This window comes from Carica papaya, chromosome 9 (assembly GCF_054855325.1).
Source record: "Carica papaya isolate Zhongbai chromosome 9, ASM5485532v1, whole genome shotgun sequence".
Taxonomy (NCBI): Eukaryota; Viridiplantae; Streptophyta; class Magnoliopsida; order Brassicales; family Caricaceae; genus Carica; species Carica papaya.
Window position 1 is genome coordinate 16,869,780 of NC_142317.1, and position 18,698 is coordinate 16,888,477.

Sequence of the window (18,698 nt, forward strand, 5' to 3'; positions counted from 1 at the left end):
TAATTTATGAACCCCTACCAGAGTTGCTGATACACTTGTTCTGTGTTTGGTTAAAAGCTTTTCAGCTGTCTTTTCAGCTGTTTTTGGTTATACTTCAAGAGGATGTTTTAATCTTTGAACTTGTAATTTTTTTCACCTTACTAATACTTTTTAAACATAAAAAAATCTATTTTAGGACAGTTTCATTAACAAGAACTTGACCATTATGGATGCATGAAACTGAGTGTATATAGGAGACTTAAAATTTGAAGAATTTTGTAGAAATAAATCAAGTTTATGGTATTTTCCAAAGTCTCAATGCTCAATTTCATTAAGTCAGGATCCAAATTCTGGTTGCAGAACAAGTACAATCTCTAATGAGACTACTTTCACTGTGATATGTATGAATTTACAAAACATAGATGATTTCAAATCACTAATCACAGAAGCTCAGTCCCATTGCACTCTATCAATATCAATATCTGGAGACCTCTGCAGTTCCAAAATTATTTCAGGGGCTAGATGCACTTCCTCTAATTTTTCGAAAAGAATGACTTCTCCATGAATTCTCATGACTAAATTCTCCACAGCAAAATGAAATAGCAAAGAGAAACAATGATCATCTACTAAACACAATCCAAGACTTAAATTTTCACGAGATGTTCTTGAAGTTTATTGAAAAGAAACTATTCTTACAGTGGCTTACATAATCAACTGCCAACCTCCACACATTATGGGGTTTAGAACAACAATGGAGACACATTCTCTATCTCATCCGATATAGAACTAGCAAATAATCTCATCCAGATAGTCTTTGAATGCATTGGCTTCGTCAATGTCTATGGCCAGAGAAGTTAGATCCAAGAGCTATTAATTGTACATTCATTAGTCATATACCAGCTCAAAAGGTGTAAAAGTGTTACCATCTACCAACAAATAAATTCTTCTTCTGTATCAATGTCACTTTTGATAAGAAAAATTCCTACTTCACTGTATCATATCTCCAAGGCAATCTTATCCATTGGCCAACTTTGTGTCATTTGAAAAACTCTCACCTTCACAAAAAACCTTTCTAGTTAGCCTAAACACCATATAAATTCCTAATACTTTATCTGATGAGAAGTTGAACAATGTTATAAGATAAGAGATGCAAACTCTAGAAAAGAACTTAATATAAATTGTTGACCTACTACCTAGAAAGAAGTTTGAAGGATGCAAGTCGATGTTCGTGTCAATTTAAAAAAAGAGAGAAACATTGTATCCTTCCGAGCTTCAAAGATAAATTAAGGCACTATAATGTACAAATTGAAGAAAGCACTATATGAGATAAAGCCATCCCAAAGGGCTTGATTTGAGAGATTTGCCAAAATATTGCTCGCCACCGAATATAAATAGAGTCAAGGAGATCATTTACTCTTTATAAAGCACTATGATTCGAAGGGACTCACGACTCTATTAGTATATATTGATAACATAATTATATTAAGAAACGATGAGAAAGAACTCAATATTTAGTCGAGCAAATTAAGATAAAAGTTGTAGTAGTCCGGATTTTTTCCGAACCAATTTCTCGCCTTTGGTATGGTTAAATTAAGCAGTAATGATAAGAACTTAGTGTAATAACAAACAGAAGAAAAATTGGAGAATTAGGTCAAAAAGAATGCTTTAAAGTAAGAGTTTTTCCTCAAAAAGCATACCAAGTTTTCTCTGCCAAGGAATGTCTCTCGAGACTGAAACAATATCTTTAGAAGTTGAAAAACATCCCGAGAACATGAGAAAAATGTTAGAAGTAAAATTCGGAAGAGAAATGGAAAGTTAGGTTAACTATGAAAACCCTAATTCCCACATAATGGGGGAAAATCATCTTTTGTGATTAAGATGCTTTCTGAATGCAAAATCAAAAGAATTTGAAACTGAAATTTTCAGAAAAAGAAAGTTGTAAACGGAGAAAAATTTTAGAGCAAGAAAAATGGGAGAGAAATGAAGTTCAAAGAAGTTTTCCCCCAAGAAACTCTAAAACAACATAATATGATGAAAACCCTACCCAGTATAAAAATATATGGAATTTGAAACCCAAATTTGACGGACAGCAAGCTAACACATGGACTTTAAGCGAAGAAGAAAATTTGTGAGAAAACAAAGGAAAATCGAGAGAGAGTGGCATACACTTACGATTACTTGTAGTTTCGAGTATCTGGACTTTAAGCGAGTCTTAAGATTTTTTCAAAAAAAAAGTGTTAAAAGTATATTAGTAGGCACCAAGGTGGTACCATCCATGTACAATTTGAGTGGGCCTTAGATAGGTCTAATTGGTTCCAATTGAGCCTAGATTTGATTGATTAGCAGCTGAAAACATGAAAAACATGTGAATCAAGAATTGACCGAGAACTCTTAATTGAGTGTGAAATGACGGCTTGAAGAGAAGAACTGGCTAAAGCATGCGATTTTGAACACTTTGGGCTTCTGTGGGCCTAAGGTGAGCCTAATGGACTCCAATTGAGCTCAAATTTGATTGGTAAACAGCTAAAAGCTAGAGCAAGCAGCGAAGCCAGAGGACATGGAAGAAAAAACTAGAAACAAGCATGAGGTGGCGTGATAAGAGGAAGAGGTGGAAAGAAAAGCATGAGGTGGCGGCATGGTGATTTAAGTCAAATTTTCGGCTTGCCATGCATCCCATCTCTTGCCAACTCATCTTGGCTTCCTTCCCCAACACATAAGAGGATGAGGGAAGGGCAGAAAGCATCCCAACCTGTGAGGAGAAGAAAGAAAGAGAGAAGACAAAGAAGAGAACTTGAAAGGGTGAGGGAAGAGAAAAGTGTGTGATTAGTGACGAATGTGAGAGTTTTGTGAATAAATTGTGGGAAAACTCTTTGAAATTGTGAAGCAAAGGAAGAAGGAAGAAGAAGGAAAAAAGAGCAAGAGGAAAAAGGAAGAAAAGAAGAAGCAAGTCACAACCAAGAATAAGGCCACATCCGAGGAAGCTAGATAAGAGTTCCTTCAGTTTTTTAATTCGATTTTAGTTCAAATTTTGGGATGATTTTTACAGCAGTGTTATGATTAATTTTTTAGTCTAGGAAGTGAGCAAAATCATCCCAAGAGTCTACCGGAATTCCAAGAGAAAAATGTCAAGAACTAAGCTGAAACTCTGTCGAAATTGAGTTAATGTGTTTCACAAGGTATGGCATTTTGAGTTTCTTTCCTCATGCATGAATTCCCCATATAATGAAGACATTTTTGAGTTCAAAAATAATGATAATTCTGAGGTGAGACTGTGTCAAACCTTCAATAGGAAATGGAAAACATATAAAAGAAACTCTGCACAAGGAAAAAGAAAAAATTGAAGAAATTATAAGGGGAACTCCACCTAAGTGAACAGCAAAATTAAGAAAATTTATAAGGGGAGACTCTGTCCGAGTCAATACTTAAGTTGATAATAAACGAAGAAAGGTTTGTTTAGAAACTGAGGTAAATAAATGTTATGGTTTCATTGACCTATCTATTTTTAAACATGTTTTATATGTATTTTTGTAAGTGCTAGGCAGTGTTTTGTTTAAGTGCTACTTTAATTTAAGTGTTTATTAGGTCCATGTGTTTTCGAAAATGAATTTTGATATGTGTGCATCACACGTTATCAAGGCAAGTTATTCTGAAAGCACCTACATTATGCTAGTCTTCAATGTGTCCCCACCATTTCTGTGTTTCGAAGGGAATCAATGTTTCAATTTACCCATGCACATCATTTTCTTGTTTCGGATGTATTAAGTGATAAGTGTGTACCAATGCATGAATATAATAGGATGATGTGATCAGCCCTCCACAATAGTAATGAAATGTAGCTCATCGTACAATGAAGCAATTTGGATCCGTTTTATGATTCTTATATCTATTTTTTGAAAATATATAAGTTATAAGCATTTATTGTGTATGAAACCTATACATATTGCATGTACTATATTGTGTTGTAGATTTTTGGAAAAAAAATAATAATTTTATTTTTCATTTTTTAAATTGTTACACTTATATTTATGTAATTTTTAGAAAATTACAACTCTACTAGAATTCTAATTACATGAAATTATTATTCTACTAGAATTTTGAATAAATTAACATAACTAATTGTTAATTTTTGAAAAATAAATAATAATTTTATTTCTCACTTTTTAAATTGTTATACTTAGAGTATTTATAAAATTACCAACCTACTAATAAGAAAATTTTTATTTCATTAGAATTCTAAAAATAAGAGATAATTATTCTCATAAAATTTAAATTAAATAATACCAAATAATTAAATATTAAACTAATTAAATATCATATTCAACACCTCCCCCCCCCTCCGGCCAAGTTAGTGCAGGAATATCATACATGCTCAACTTCCAAACTGAGTTGCAAACTCGAGGCGAACGCGCTTGGAAGAGCTGAAAAAGAAGCAAAGAATATTGGTCAGAAAGGCTCGCACGTAAAAGAAATGGATCTGCACCGGATCGCGAAATTAGAGACAGACACGCGCAAAAGAGCCAAAAAAAAGGCTGGTCAAGAGGGCTCACATGTGAAGGAGCGAAGAAAATGACCAGAAAAAGCTGGTAAAAACAACTCACGCGCAAAGGAAGCAGATCTGTCTAACATAGCGGCTCAACTCAAAACAGCTCGAGGTTGGCTCAAAACAACTTGAAATCGGCTTAGACGGCTCGGACTCACTTGGCTCAGGTAATAGCTCAGCTCAGGCTCGTCTTCTCTGAATAAATCTCTGAACGTGCGCAGAAAAACGGAATAGTGCAGCCTTTTTTATCGGCATGTGTAGAGTGCAACTGTAACTTTTTACTAGCGCTTACAGATGTGCAACCGCAACTTTTTACTGGCGACTGTGGATATACGACTGCACCTTTTTACCGAAGTTTGTAGATGAGCAGCTACACTTTTTTACTGACGACTGCAATATGGGCTTCACCTTTTACCGTTGCCTGCGGATGTGGCTACACCTTTTTACCGGCACCTCAAGAATATGACTACTCCTTTTTACCAGCACTTGCAGATGTGTGACTGTACTGTTTTACCGACACCTCCAGAGCACGTTTGTACTTTTTACCCGCGCCTCTAGAGTGTGGTTGCACTTTTTTACCGGTTCCTGAACTGCTGCTGAAAATTACCATAAACATCACAGAACACATCAACCAGTTCAAATCCGTTTTGGGCAGTAATGAGAGTATATCTGGATAAAAAAGTATCAACTCAACATACTCTGCTATTTTAAAGTTTGAAAAAAACCCTGAAATTAGAACTATAAAATAATTTTATTAAATTCTGATACCTTATTGATTTTTGGAGAAAAAATAATAATTTTATTTTTCACTCTTTAAATTGTTATATTTAGGGTATTTATAAAATTACTAACCTACTAATAAAAAAATTCTTATTCTACTATAATTCTAATTATATAAGATAATTATTCTCATAAAATTCTAATTACATAATACCAAATTAGTAAATAATAAACTAATTAAATAATAAAATAATTAAATAATAAAATATTCTAGCCAACACTTTCTCCCTTCAAGTTGGTACAAAGGTATCACATATGTCTAACTTGCAGACAAAGTTATGAAGAGTCATCATGCAATTTACCAGTACCAATCATCTTTCTTATTTGAAAATATTGATTTTACCATATTTGATGCACCTATATCTGAGGAATGTTTAATTGAGACAGAATACGCTTCAAACTTTAAATCTCTTCGGTTGAAAAGACTCCAACTATTAGTGTGTCAAGTATTAGTTGAAAAGGTTCTAACTATTGGTGTGTCAAGTATCTCATTTGTCTCAACCAAATTTTTTTGAGTTCTCGTAGGTCCACATTTCTTTCTCTCACAACTTCTAGTTGGTTTTCCATGCAACTTCCAGGAAATTTCCTTAATCTTTTTTGGTTTACCACGATAGTCACACTTCTATAGATCTTTGAACTGGTTAGACCAAGCAACTAATCTAGCTTTCTCAAGTGGCTATGTGGAGTATGACATTTCTGATACTTTATTCTTTTTGAACATAAGAATAAACTTGTTGTAATGAGGGAAGAAGATTATTACCAACCATCTGGACCCGCATCTGATCATATTCGGTGAAGTCAAAAAATTATAAATTCATGTTTTATCTATTAATTTCTGAAATTTGACTGCATCTCCAAGGCAATCTGGCTAGAAATCATGATAATAATATAATTTTTGCAATATTCTACTGAATTCAGAAAAATATTAAAAAATAGACGTTTTTTCTTATTTTGTGCCATAAACCTTATTTCAGACATTATAAATTTGAGTATCATTACCTACTTATGAGTATGTGAGAGATGTTGCATTCTATATTTTTGCTGCAATATCAAGCAAGGAATATATTCACGCAAAATAGAATTGCATAGAATTGATGAGTCAAGATATTACTAAGGAGCTTTCAAAGTCTCATATATTATATTCCAAACTAACATCTGTTTTTTTTATATCATCTGTAAAGTACCCCTTCAATTCTCTAACTTTGACAAACACTAAATATGATATTTGACAAAACAAGATAATTAGTTCAATCAAAATTTACGGGATTGATTTGTGATGAGGAGTTATCTGAATTTAAAATCATTAATTTTTTCACTTGTCATTTTAAAATATTAGAAACAGAGAAAAACAATATCCAATAAAGAAGAACAGACCTTCCAACCAATACCAAAGGATGACAAAAGAGTACCAAACTGGAATAATATCTATCATGCAACAGCTCGGTTCGGTTTGGCTCGAAATGGTTTGAAATCAGCCCAAAACGACACAGGTTTGGCTCAAAACGGCTAGCTCTGCTCAAAACGGCTCAGACTCAGCTCATAATCGGCTCAGGCCCATCTCAAAACGGCTGGGGATCTACTCAAAATGGCTCAAGATTGGCTCCCTCGACTCACTTGGCTCAGCTCGGCTCTGGACAGATCTGGTTATTTTCTGCCACGTGCAGAGCCAAGAAAAACTGGTCTTCTCTCCCGCAGCAGCTTGTTTTCCTTCACGCAAGGATCTAGGTGGAGTCATGCTCCTTCGGCTACTATTTTCTCGCACTCTGGTCGGCCTAGCACAAATCTGAGAGATCCTCCCTTGCATAACTTCCTCTGCCGCGATCTACTTCACTTCATGCAGAGATGCATGGACTGTTCTATCCAAATCGGGGCCGCTTCACGATCGCTTCGCCGGCAACGCACCATCTGGTGTCATGCCGTATAAGCGGTCGCTTCTGTCAACCACCACTCACCATTGCGATCATAGTTGGTTCTTGCTCTCTCGTTGAGATCTAACTTTCTAGGGTGGTGATGATAGTAGATTTGGATAAGTAGTCACCAACCCAGTCTGTTATACTATTTTAAGATTTGAAAGAAATCTTGAAATTAAAATCTTAAAATAGATTTATTTGACTCAGATACCATATAAATTTTTGAAAAAAATAATAATAATTTTATTTATCAGTTTTTAAATTGTTACGCTTCACGTATTTATAAAATTCTTAACATACTAATAAGAAAATTATTATTCTACTAGAATTTTAATTACATGAGATTATTATTTTAGTAAAATTCTAAATACACTAACATAACTAATTAAATAATAAAATATATTAGTCAACATGTGTTATCATAATATCTACTTGTTGGGATTATGTATCTCACCCCTCCTATAACCTTTCAGATTCTAAAGTGATAATTCCGAAGTGACCGCTACAGAGTAACTGCTGGTATGGGGAGAAAGTTTGAAGTTAAGCTCTAAGATTTCATATTAATGTTTTGTACGTTTATATTGTAAGGAAAGAAAAAATTTAGGGTCCTGTATTATATGCATCTAATGTACATATTCTAAGGAATGTAATGCTTCTATGCTTTTGTATTAATGAAAGTTATGTTATTTCACTAATGAATTAAGTGTTAAGTGTATGTAAGCTCTGATATGCCTTATAAGAAGGGGTGCGGCCACAACAAAAATACTTGAGAAATTGAAATAGTTTCTAAGAATTAAATAGCATATTCAAGGGAAGACATTTTTATTTCGTAGCAAAAAGTATCCGAACAATCTCTTGAAGGAGGATATCTTATTCTCCAATATTGATCATTCTCATTTTGAATAATACTATTTTTTCTTATAAAAAATCTCTAAAGGGAGATGGAAAATTTGGCATGTAAACCTATCTCCACACCAATTAACCAAACTTATGAACTAGAGGAAACAAATAAAGATCGAAATTTTGACAAAGAGACATACCAAATATTCATAAGAAACACTTATATAACTTGCTCATGCAAGGCCACCCATTACAAATTCCATTTGCGTCATTCGCAAGTTTATACATCACCAAGCAGATATTCACCTTCATTCACTCTATAAGATACTACATTACTTCAAGGCTAATCCTAACAAAATAAGTCTTTTCAAAAAGAATACTGGATTAGACCTTGAGGCATACACAAGTCCAGATCATGCAAGCTAATCAATTGACTCACAATCTACTATGAGTATTTTACTTCCCTTGAACGTAATCTAGTGACCTGGTGGAGTAAAAAGCATATTGTGGTCGTTAAATCAAGTGCAGAGGCAGAGTTCAAAGCGATGGCATATGAAGTGTGTATTATTACGGTTCAAGATAATTTTAGATGATTTAAGCATCAAGTAGGAAGATTTTTATCGGGTTTGCATCCCCTTGATGCTCTTGAATATTCGATAATATTTTCTATTTAAGAAAAAAGATAAAGTAGGAAGGACTACAAAAATTATTTGCAATAAGTCTGTCATTAATATTACTCATAATATAGTGCAAAAATGACAGAATAAAGAACGTGAAAAGTAGATAGACATTTCATAAGGAAGAGTTGGATACAGGATCATGTTGTAGTCAATATATCTCAACTAATTCTCGACTTCCAGATGTGCTAACAAAATGACTCAATCTTCGGTCTTAATATCAGAAAAATCTTCCTAAAAATATTGGATATCAGTTAAGAAATTTCATCAATCTGGAGATTTCATCTGGTTCAATTTGATTTTATTTGGTGTAGTTAGTTTTTTATATTTTCTTTTTGTAGTAACCATATATACTAAAATATATGCTCCTTCTCAATACACAAGAAATTCAGTTTCTCTAAATTCTAAACTCTCCACAACAGTTCCCAAACAACCCAAACTTCATATAAATTCCTAGCACAAATATCATCATATCTTTGATGGTTACTTACTTGGAAGTGCTCACAACAGCAGTTCTATGACCAAGAACAGTTATAAGGACCTCTATTGCAGCCAAATGACGACATTTATGTCTGTGATGATTTGCAGCTGAAATTTTATAATGCATTTCCACTATGAACTGCATGACCACAATAAATGAAAATTGAACAAGAGAATTGAGATTGTAGAAACTATGTTATATTTACTAAATAAAGCTGGATAGGCACCATAAAAACTCTATCTGCACGGAAAATATTAAGCTTGTCCACAACACCAATACTTGTAGGACAGTCATCCCTGCATGATCCAAACAACAAAATTTTTGTAAGACAGAAAAGATACATATAAAATACAGCTAAAAATTGCGATGGTAGAATGAAAAGCTGAAAAATAAATACAGTGAACCAAAACATAAGGTGTAGGTAATGCACATTTCCAAAAATCCATCGACAATTGTTTGAACTGCACGAGCAATTGTATCCAAAGAAAAGAAAGGAATGGCAGGCTCTGATTCGCAGGAAGCAAGAGAAAGAATGTGGCTAACAATAGAAACCTAGAAATACAAACACAAACAGAAGACCATATTAGAGCAGTGCATTTGTTCTGATAAAAAAGAAAAATGAAATGTCCGAAATGCATATGTATGGTAGCAGTTACAATCTAAAGCCACATCGAGTACCTCCATTTTCCCTCAAAACAATGTTGAAAAATACCTATATTTCCATTTCTAGAAGTATAAAATAAAAAAGAAAAAACAATCGCAATAATCCTCATAAAATTTGTTAAAAAGACTATGATTTCTTTGCTTGGGCTGACGACTTTTTCTAAAAATAGTTTTATGCATATGTTACAAATTTGTATAGAAGAATCCGTCCATTGGATATACCTGATATCCCTAGGAAAATGGTTGGGCGATTGTGATTGAAAATGGTTTGTGCACAAGAAGAGAGACTAGGAAGCATAAGTAGAGTATAAGTTCAACAAACAGAACTGTTAAGAAAAATGGTTGGGAAGACATTTCGGATGTTATATCACTGTAATATCTGCTAAAAATGATAAACTATTTAGCTCAGTGTATTTCTTATTATACTTGAATTATGAGCCCATTCCGGTTTCTTTGTTTCGGATGATCACTTATTTTCAGAGTAGGTATGTGCAGATGTTACAAACTTGTATAAAAGAATCAGTCCACCGGATGTACCGCATATCCTTAGGAAATTGATTGGGACTTTGTGATCGAAATGGTTTGTGCACAAAAAGAGTGACTAGGAAGAATATATAGAGAATAAGTTCAGCACACAGAATTACACACAAAATGGTTGGTACGACCTTTTAGACGCTACATCCTATAATATATGCTAAATGGTAACAAACTAAATAGCTCAGCCCGCATAATACTTGAATTATGAGCCCATTTTCTTATAATATTCGCATTTTGAGCCTTCAAATTCATAGGATATGCATACCATATGTTTCTTTATGAGTTTATCTCTTTCATCCTCAGAAATCTCTGCAAAACGCAGTATTTTCTTCTGAAGTACCATTGCTCCCCTTTCTGATTCAGACTGATTACTACAGTGCAAAGCCATACACACTGAAATGATTGGTACAAACTGGTCTTTTACCAAAGCAGTCAAAGGTTGACCAGATAACTGCAATTATATAGATGTCAGTAATGAAGAAAACGCAAAAATATACAAAGAGCAAACATCCACCAAGTCCTTCAAGTTGCATAACTGTTTATGTTTGTTTCCAAAGAAGACTTTAGTTCTTAACAAGCATCCTTTTATCGATTTAAACCATTTAAAGAGAACTTTATCATTTAATTTACCTGTATGAGGAAGATTAGTAGTCCTACCTTTGCCACCCAATCTAAGTTTGCATCGTCTTCATGCAGTAGTAAAGCTGGCACAAGCCACGGGCAACAATATTGCATGAAATGACTTGGTTCAGCATCTGATACAAAAAGTTGGCGCGCCTACAAAAAATAATTACCAAAAGATTAGATGGTATATTGTCATATACAACATCCTTAATAAAAAGTAAAAGGCAGCAAACATGGTAAAGCATAAAACTCACTCAAATATATACCTAAAAATCGTTGATTACATTTTAAAGTCACTTTCCCCTAGAAAATATTTGTAGAAATTTCACAGCTTCTCAACCTCTCATTCAAGAGAACTTCTCATTTGATCAAGACTGGTGCATTGAAGTTGAACCAACAAAATCCATGCTAGAAAAGAACTAACTAAATCTCTTGGTTAATATATCTGTATACATAAACATATAATAGTCCTCTGTTAAAAAACCAGTTGCAACTTGCTTCCACTTTTACTCCTATTCTCCATTTCTTTTGCACCTCCTTTGAGAAGTTTCCATAACAATTTTTTTGACCCATTTCCTTTATGTTTGTTCCCAAAAAAAAAATTGAAAACGAGTTTTAAGAATAATTTGTTCAAAAAACCTAGGAGAAAAGATTGAATTGTCATATGCAGGGGTCACTTTTCGGCATTCCCACACTAAATCTGTTCCGGCGGTCCAACTACATCACATACTAGCTGTTACAGGCACATTAATACCACGCATCATTATGCTCTTCAATTGCTGTGGAGTCCAGCACGGTTGAAATGTGCAGGATGAGCTATTTCTTGTTCTGCAGTGTGTTCACAACTATCATCATAAGAAACTTCTCAGTCTATCTAGTCTCTAAGATTTGCAGTCACTTGTAAGCGAGAAATTTATCATGAGAAACAGTAGTCTCATATCTTCAATATGAAGTAAATCCTTCAACATCGAAGATCTTATTATGCATAAAAGAGAATCCTAATTTGGAATAGTTTTAGCATTAGAAATATCGCCTTATTTATTATTATTATTTGATATCTCCAATTCCTTTAGCTTATTTAGGTATTTTTTAAATTATTAGAAACTTAAACTATTTAGACATATTTTAGTTTACCTCTTCTATTCTTCTAACATTGTACTTATAATTCATAGCTACCGCAAATAAAAAGGTTAGTGGCTATCAGTTAATAACAAAAGGTAGATGATAATAAATTAAAATTTTCTGTCAGGTTTTTCTTCTCTATTATTTCTTTATGTATTTGTTCTTCTGGTTATTTTGCCTAACATTTTCTGTTCAGTCTACTTCTCACTATATTTCTTTTATTGATTCCCAATTTCTTTTGTATCATCTCTCCTTTTTTTTCTCACCTAATTTTCTAAATTTCTTAATTATCTCCTGAACAAGTTAGTTTTCCCACTACTTGTCCTGAATCACCTTACTTATACATGTATCTTCTGACAAGTCAAGAGCTAATGCCTTTGAGCTAATCTTCTTGAAGATGTTGTAAGGACTGATCTTCTTCGAATAAAGTTTCTTGGAACATTCTTTAGAAACCTTTCAGCTTGGATGCGTACTATTACCAAATCTCATTCGCTAAATCAGCAAGCCTTCTTTTTAAGCCAGCAAAAGACCTCATTGCTTAAAACAATGTGTCTTCTAACCCTTGGCTTATATGTCACGAACTTTTTAGCAAAAGCTTTTGCTTCAGTGTACAACGAACATCTAAAGGTAAATGAACCAAGTCAACAGGCTTTACTAGTTATATGTCCATAACGAATTCAAAAATTATTGCAACCCACATTTTAGTTTATTGAATTATTATAAGTGAATGTAGCACTGGAAAGAACAAGGTCACAAACTCTAATGTGATCTTGAACACAACAATAAATGGTGTACAATACCTGTACAAAGTGTTCAATATTCTCTACACGGTATCACAAAGGTAGTTTGTGAATTTTACATAGCGATATGAAACAACAAAGAGCACAATCATGTAAACAAACTACTTTTCTAAAGAATAGTTTGGTCAGGTCAGAAGCATCCAAGGATTTTGCATAACGTACAAAGTACATCATCTTAGAAATACTGAATCATGGCTTCTAGTTGTTCTTGGCAAGCCAAGTACGAATTAAATGCTTATATCTTTCCATGCTCCATGGGAAACAGCAAGAGGCATGTACATGCTAGTATCGTCCTGCCGTCAATTTTCTCTTACATTTTCAGAAGGCTTAGATGTTGCTTCAGGTCCAGTAAAGTTGTCATTCTTCATGCACTTTGTACTAGGCGCCATCAATTGCTAAAACCCTTGATAAACCTTCCATAGAATGTTCCCGGAGAGCTTTAACTTTTCCTAGATCAACTTCTACTTCCTTTAAATGGATGATAAAATCCTTAAAAAAAACGCAAATTGATTGTCATGAATGCCCATATTTTCACGTTAATATTAAGTTTTTTCCAGACTAAAGACTCCCATAACCTATTGTAAATGAAAGACATGTTCCTTCTTAAATTACCAACAATAAGGATATCAACGAAGTACATGAAAAAAAATCGACCATTAAAAGCTTAGAACGCTTGATTCATGAAATGTGTAAAGGTGTTTAGGGCATTAGGGAGTCCGAATTTAGACCCTTGTTTGTTTTGAATGTCATATTCCACTCATCTGCTAGCATGGATTTGGTGATACCTGCTCTTTAAGTCTATCTTAGAAAAGTATATGGAACTTGCAGTAACTAATATATCATTTTTATCAAAAAGAAGACCTAATATATCATTAGACAAGGGATGATCAACCTATAGTTGATGATAGTGATCTTGATTGCACAACTATCAATACAAATTTGCTAAGTCCCATCTCCTCATATGCTAGTAAGGCAGTGACAACCACGGACCGAAACTTTCTCATATAAAATTATACCAAGCCATCAACTTGTCATTTAAGCTCCATATGTTCATTATGGTTCAAAGAGGCCAATATGTTTGGCAATTGAGATCTAGGAACTAGGTTAATTGTTTGTTGAATGTCATGTAATGGAGGGTGTTTGTACAGCAAATCTTTTTAGTGTAACATAAAAAACATGAACAGTAGCCTGACACTTCCGGTTGTGTTGTCTCTGTTGAATAAGCTACCAGTTCCTTGAACTCCAAATGTACTACCAGAAAAATAACTTTCGGTCATTTGATTTTTGTTTCAAATTACTTTCTTGACAAAGATGGAATTGTTTCTTCCCATCCTGGCCCCTAGTTGCTGTCCTTAGAATCTTTAATATCCTTTGTACTCAAAGTTTGCAAGATATTTTCTCTCCAAACTACAATGTACGCATCGGTTGTATAGCCAAGGCCAATCAAGAAGGATAAATCCTTTGCCATGCTTGACAAGCTGATATGAAAAAATTGATGCAGGTTTCAATTTTCAAATTAAGTTAATGAAGGAAACAGTAACTGGATTCATCTCATACAATTATGTAGCTTCAGAATCTATTTATTGAATAATATCTTAGTAATTATCTACTGGTGTGGGGAGATTATAAAAGATTACATTCTTCACAAGGTAAGTTTTAAGACCATATACATTTTATCATTATATGGATATGGATAGTTTTTTTCAATATAGTTAATATTCTATGGAGGTAGGTTTTTATTATATTTGAAGTCATTTAGTTAGATTCCAATCTTAGTTTTTCTTTTCTTATCCATAGGTATCTTTGTAAAGACATGTACTATTTCTTCAACACAACAAAAATAATATTCCAGTTCACTCTTTTAACAATAACCATAGAAATTATCATTTTTCAACAACAAACTCAAGTAAAGCTGAGGCAATAGGGGGAACCAAACAAACATCTTACCAAATTTGTATACGTTTTTTATTATGATGTACCGTAAGCCTTAATGCAATCCCCACATTACCAAGACCAATTAAGTTAAACAAGAGCAAGAAAGGATAAGATTAGACACCTAAAGTGCCTTTCACAAAGAAAACATAACAAGTACGTTACCTCAACAAGAGCAACTAAGCTAACACCACAAGTAACCCAGTGAAAAAGAATTGGTGCAATGAGTTCCTCCAAGTACTGCATTAGAAAGAAAGTTCAGAAAATTACACTAAATACGACAAATTGCAGACTATAAACTTATATATAATATAGCTCCAAAGTTTATCCACAACATATTTTAAGAATATTTAAAACAATAAAAAAAAGAACTGTTCCTGAATTTCAACATATAAAGAAATTCTCAGAGGTATTTAAGATCTTAGTATCCAAAAACTATCCCCATCACCTTCGACCTTGTTTCATACTGGAGTTCCTTTGACAAGTTATCAACTGCTGCATTGACCAATTCCCTGAAGTAAAAAGGACTTCAGTTGATGGAATTGACAAGTACTAAAAATCACAAAACTAGGTTGAATACCTCTGACAAGGATCAATAGCAGAAATAACACACATGGTAAAAACAGCCTGCATGTTTAACAACAAAATTATAAATACAAATAAATAATATGCATGAAACAAAAAAAAATTATCGAAAACTTGTTCTAAAATTTGACCAACCAAAGTAAGAAGTTACCTCCAACTCTATCCTCTCACCATGCAAAGCAAGATGCATAAGAGTAACAATAACTGTTTCCATCCCATGACGAGGCTGAGGACCAGCAGCTAGGACCTCCTTTGCAGTAACAAGTTTTTCTTTTGAGGAAACCACCAAACGAACACCAAAGTTGGAGCTAGAAATCAATCAACGCATATCAGGAAATGTAGTAATAATAATAATAAATTTCTATCACAGAACTTTATTATTCATATAGACTTTCAGTATCATTGCACTGGAATAACTTGGATATACCTCTTGCACGCTAAAAGTGAAATTTATTTGTGCTTTTTAAGTAATTTCATAGGATGGTTTCGTGAAATTTAGAAAGATATCAAATTTTTTGTCCATCTGGAAGAAGCATGTATAGTATAGCTGTTACAAAGAGAAAAAATTAAAAAAAACTAATTAATGAAAATCAATTCAGATAAAATCTTCATATCACCAGGATTCTCAATCCAGTATATTATGTTCCATATGTCTAGCAAGATTAATTTGTCTTACTTCCCAAAACCTATAGGGAATTATCTTACTTCCCAATACCAATTGAGATACTTTCTCAGTTTTAGCCTGATCAAAAACCAACATATAACCAGACACTTCTTCAGTTTTATCCTTATCTAAACCCAGCAAGCAACATCATCCTAAGAGTCTTTTGGACATACTGCCTCTGTCCATTTTCCTAGACAAAATAAATAAAAGTTATACCCAAGAGTTATTAAATGTATATTTGTCGGTTATTTACCAACTCTAACCGGGTACCAGCTTTTCCATTATCATCCAGCCACCAAAAATTTTCTTCTCTATCAATGTTACTTTTGATAAGAAAATTCCTATCTAATCCTACTCTATCTGCAGGAAGAGTCCCTGCAATCCATTAAAAACAAAGATATAGATTAAATTTGTTTGGCTTCCGACCCATATAGTTGTCCATTACTAGTCCAACCAGAACCCCCTGTTGAATCACCTCAGTCCATGCTAACATCCTCACCCATTTAAATCAAGCCCGTGACTGAGATTAATGAACATCATGATTCAATAAGATTTATGCAAGTATATGCAAGGCGAAGAGAATCAAATTCTGATCATGTCAAGTTTAAAACTTAAGACTTATTATTTCAAAACAAAAACAAAAAAAAAAATCATAGACATAATCCTAACAATAAGATAAATTATAGGAAGTGTTGAGAAGTGTTGAGAAGAATAACAAATTATTATTTGATACCCTTTATTGCACTAACAGAGAGTTACTAGAGACTGAATTCTCTGAATCTGAAATTGTTGTTGCCCTTAAGAGCTGTGATAGCGATAAGGCCCCGGCCGCCCTGATGGTTTCAACCTCAAATTTATGCAAACTTTCTGGTACTTATTGAAAGAGGATATTCTTAATGTTTTCAAAAAGTTTCATCGGGATGGAGAGTTTGTAAAATCTCTAAACTTCGATTTTATTATTCTCATCCATAAAAAGGAAGGAGCTAATTGCTTTAAGGATTTCCGGCCTATTAGCTTAATTAGCAGTATTTATAAGCTTATTTCTAAAGTTTTATCTAGAAAATCATCTCATGTACTTCATTTGATTATTGGGGAGAGCCAACATGCGTTTGTAAAAGGAAAACAAATCTTCAATACTTTCCACTTGGCCTCAAAAACAAAGATCACAGGGATTGAGAACCAATTGTTGAGAACCAGTTGTTGATCTTTTTGACAAAAGAACCTCCCTATCAAATACTTTGGGCTGCCAAGAAAAGAACCTCCCTATCAAATACTTTGGTTTTCCACTTGGCCTCAAATACAAAGATCACAGGGATTGAGAACCAATTGTTGAGAACCAATTGTTGATCTTTTTGATAAAAGATTTGCGACATGAAAACGAGGTTTCCTCTCAAAAGGTGGAAGATTAACTCTCATTAAAAGCACACTCTCTAAACTTCCTTTATATTATCTATCGGTTTTCAAGGTACTGAATCGAGTGGCTAAACAATTAGAGACCATTCAGAATAGCTTCTTTTGGGGTGATTTGGAAAATAATAAAGCATATCATTTGGTCAAATGGAATGAAGTCAAGTTGCCAATGACCATGGGTGGCCTGGATATAAGATCTATTACTAATATCAACAAGGCTTTTCACGGTAAATGGATCTGGAGATACTTCAATTATATTAACAACTTGTGGAGAAGAATTGTGGATCTCTGAATGAACTTTGACAAAAACGGCAGCCTTATCTTCCCTGATAGATCTCACAGGACTAGCGTTTGGAAAGGGACTTTATCCATATTCACTGAGTTGATGTCTAACACTTGCTGGAAAATTGGTAATGGGCGCATGATAAATTTCTGGAATGACCGTTAGTGCGGTAAGGACAAACTTAAATCTGTTTTTCGGCTATTTTTCTATTGTACAATGCAAAGATTTAACGGTTTCTGATGGTTTTGACATTGATGGACTGTGTAATGTGTTGGTTACCCGAAACTTGAATGATTGGAAGTTGGATGAACATGGGAAAACTCCTAAATCTGATGGCTGACATTAAAATTCTGGAGAGACCTGACTGTTTGATATGGAAGGGACAAAAAAAATGGCAAATTCACTATCCGGTCCTTCCACAAATTGCTTTCCAACGCCAATCTCCAGTGCAACATTGCAAATAATTCTCAGTTTCCTTTCAAATCTATCTGGAAGACCGGTGCTCCTCCCATAACTGTTTTTTTTGCTTGGGAAGCCAGTAAAGAGAAGATTATGACCTTAGACAACTTGATAAAAAGAGAAAATATTATGGTTAACAAGTGTTTTCTTTGCAAGTGTGACGCTAAGAGCTGCAATCACATTCTTCTTTGGTATCCCTTTGCCTCAAATCTTTGGTCCATGGTTTTTAATCTGATTGGTTTTACTTGGGTTGTGGCTGGATCCGTTCACGATGAACTCCTCACTTAGGAAGATTTAAACTCAAGTAATCATGTTAACTGCCTTATCTCCCTTATTATTTTTTGGACTATTTGAAAAAAAAGAAACAATAGGGCTTTTAATGATAATGAAGATACTATTGTAAATATAAAAA

General features: G+C 33.8%; 1 protein-coding gene across 12 annotated transcripts in view; it reads right to left on the bottom strand.

Annotated features, from left to right (window-relative positions):
• ATM (Serine/Threonine-kinase ATM-like protein) overlaps positions 1-18,698 on the bottom strand; it is a 124,881-nt gene that overhangs the window by 59,281 nt on the left and 46,902 nt on the right. For 9 of the 12 annotated variants that reach the window (XR_015816501.1, XR_015816502.1, XR_015816503.1 and 6 more), the window contains exons 26-34: positions 15,622-15,778; positions 15,466-15,512; positions 15,334-15,412; positions 15,051-15,125; positions 11,065-11,184; positions 10,673-10,858; positions 9,638-9,759; positions 9,434-9,503; positions 9,218-9,345 (exon numbers count right to left, since the gene is read on the bottom strand). Coding sequence is in view for 8 of the 12 variants with exons in the window: in XM_088211795.1 (XP_088067921.1) it covers positions 9,218-9,345; positions 9,434-9,503; positions 9,638-9,759; positions 10,673-10,858; positions 11,065-11,184; positions 15,051-15,125; positions 15,334-15,412; positions 15,466-15,512; positions 15,622-15,778 (984 nt within the window). In the remaining 4 variants the exon portion in view is untranslated. The remainder of the gene's footprint in view (positions 1-9,217; positions 9,346-9,433; positions 9,504-9,637; positions 9,760-10,672; positions 10,859-11,064; positions 11,185-15,050; positions 15,126-15,333; positions 15,413-15,465; positions 15,513-15,621; positions 15,779-18,698) is intronic. The other 3 variants (XM_088211798.1, XM_088211797.1, XM_088211796.1) reach the window with 1 other exon arrangement.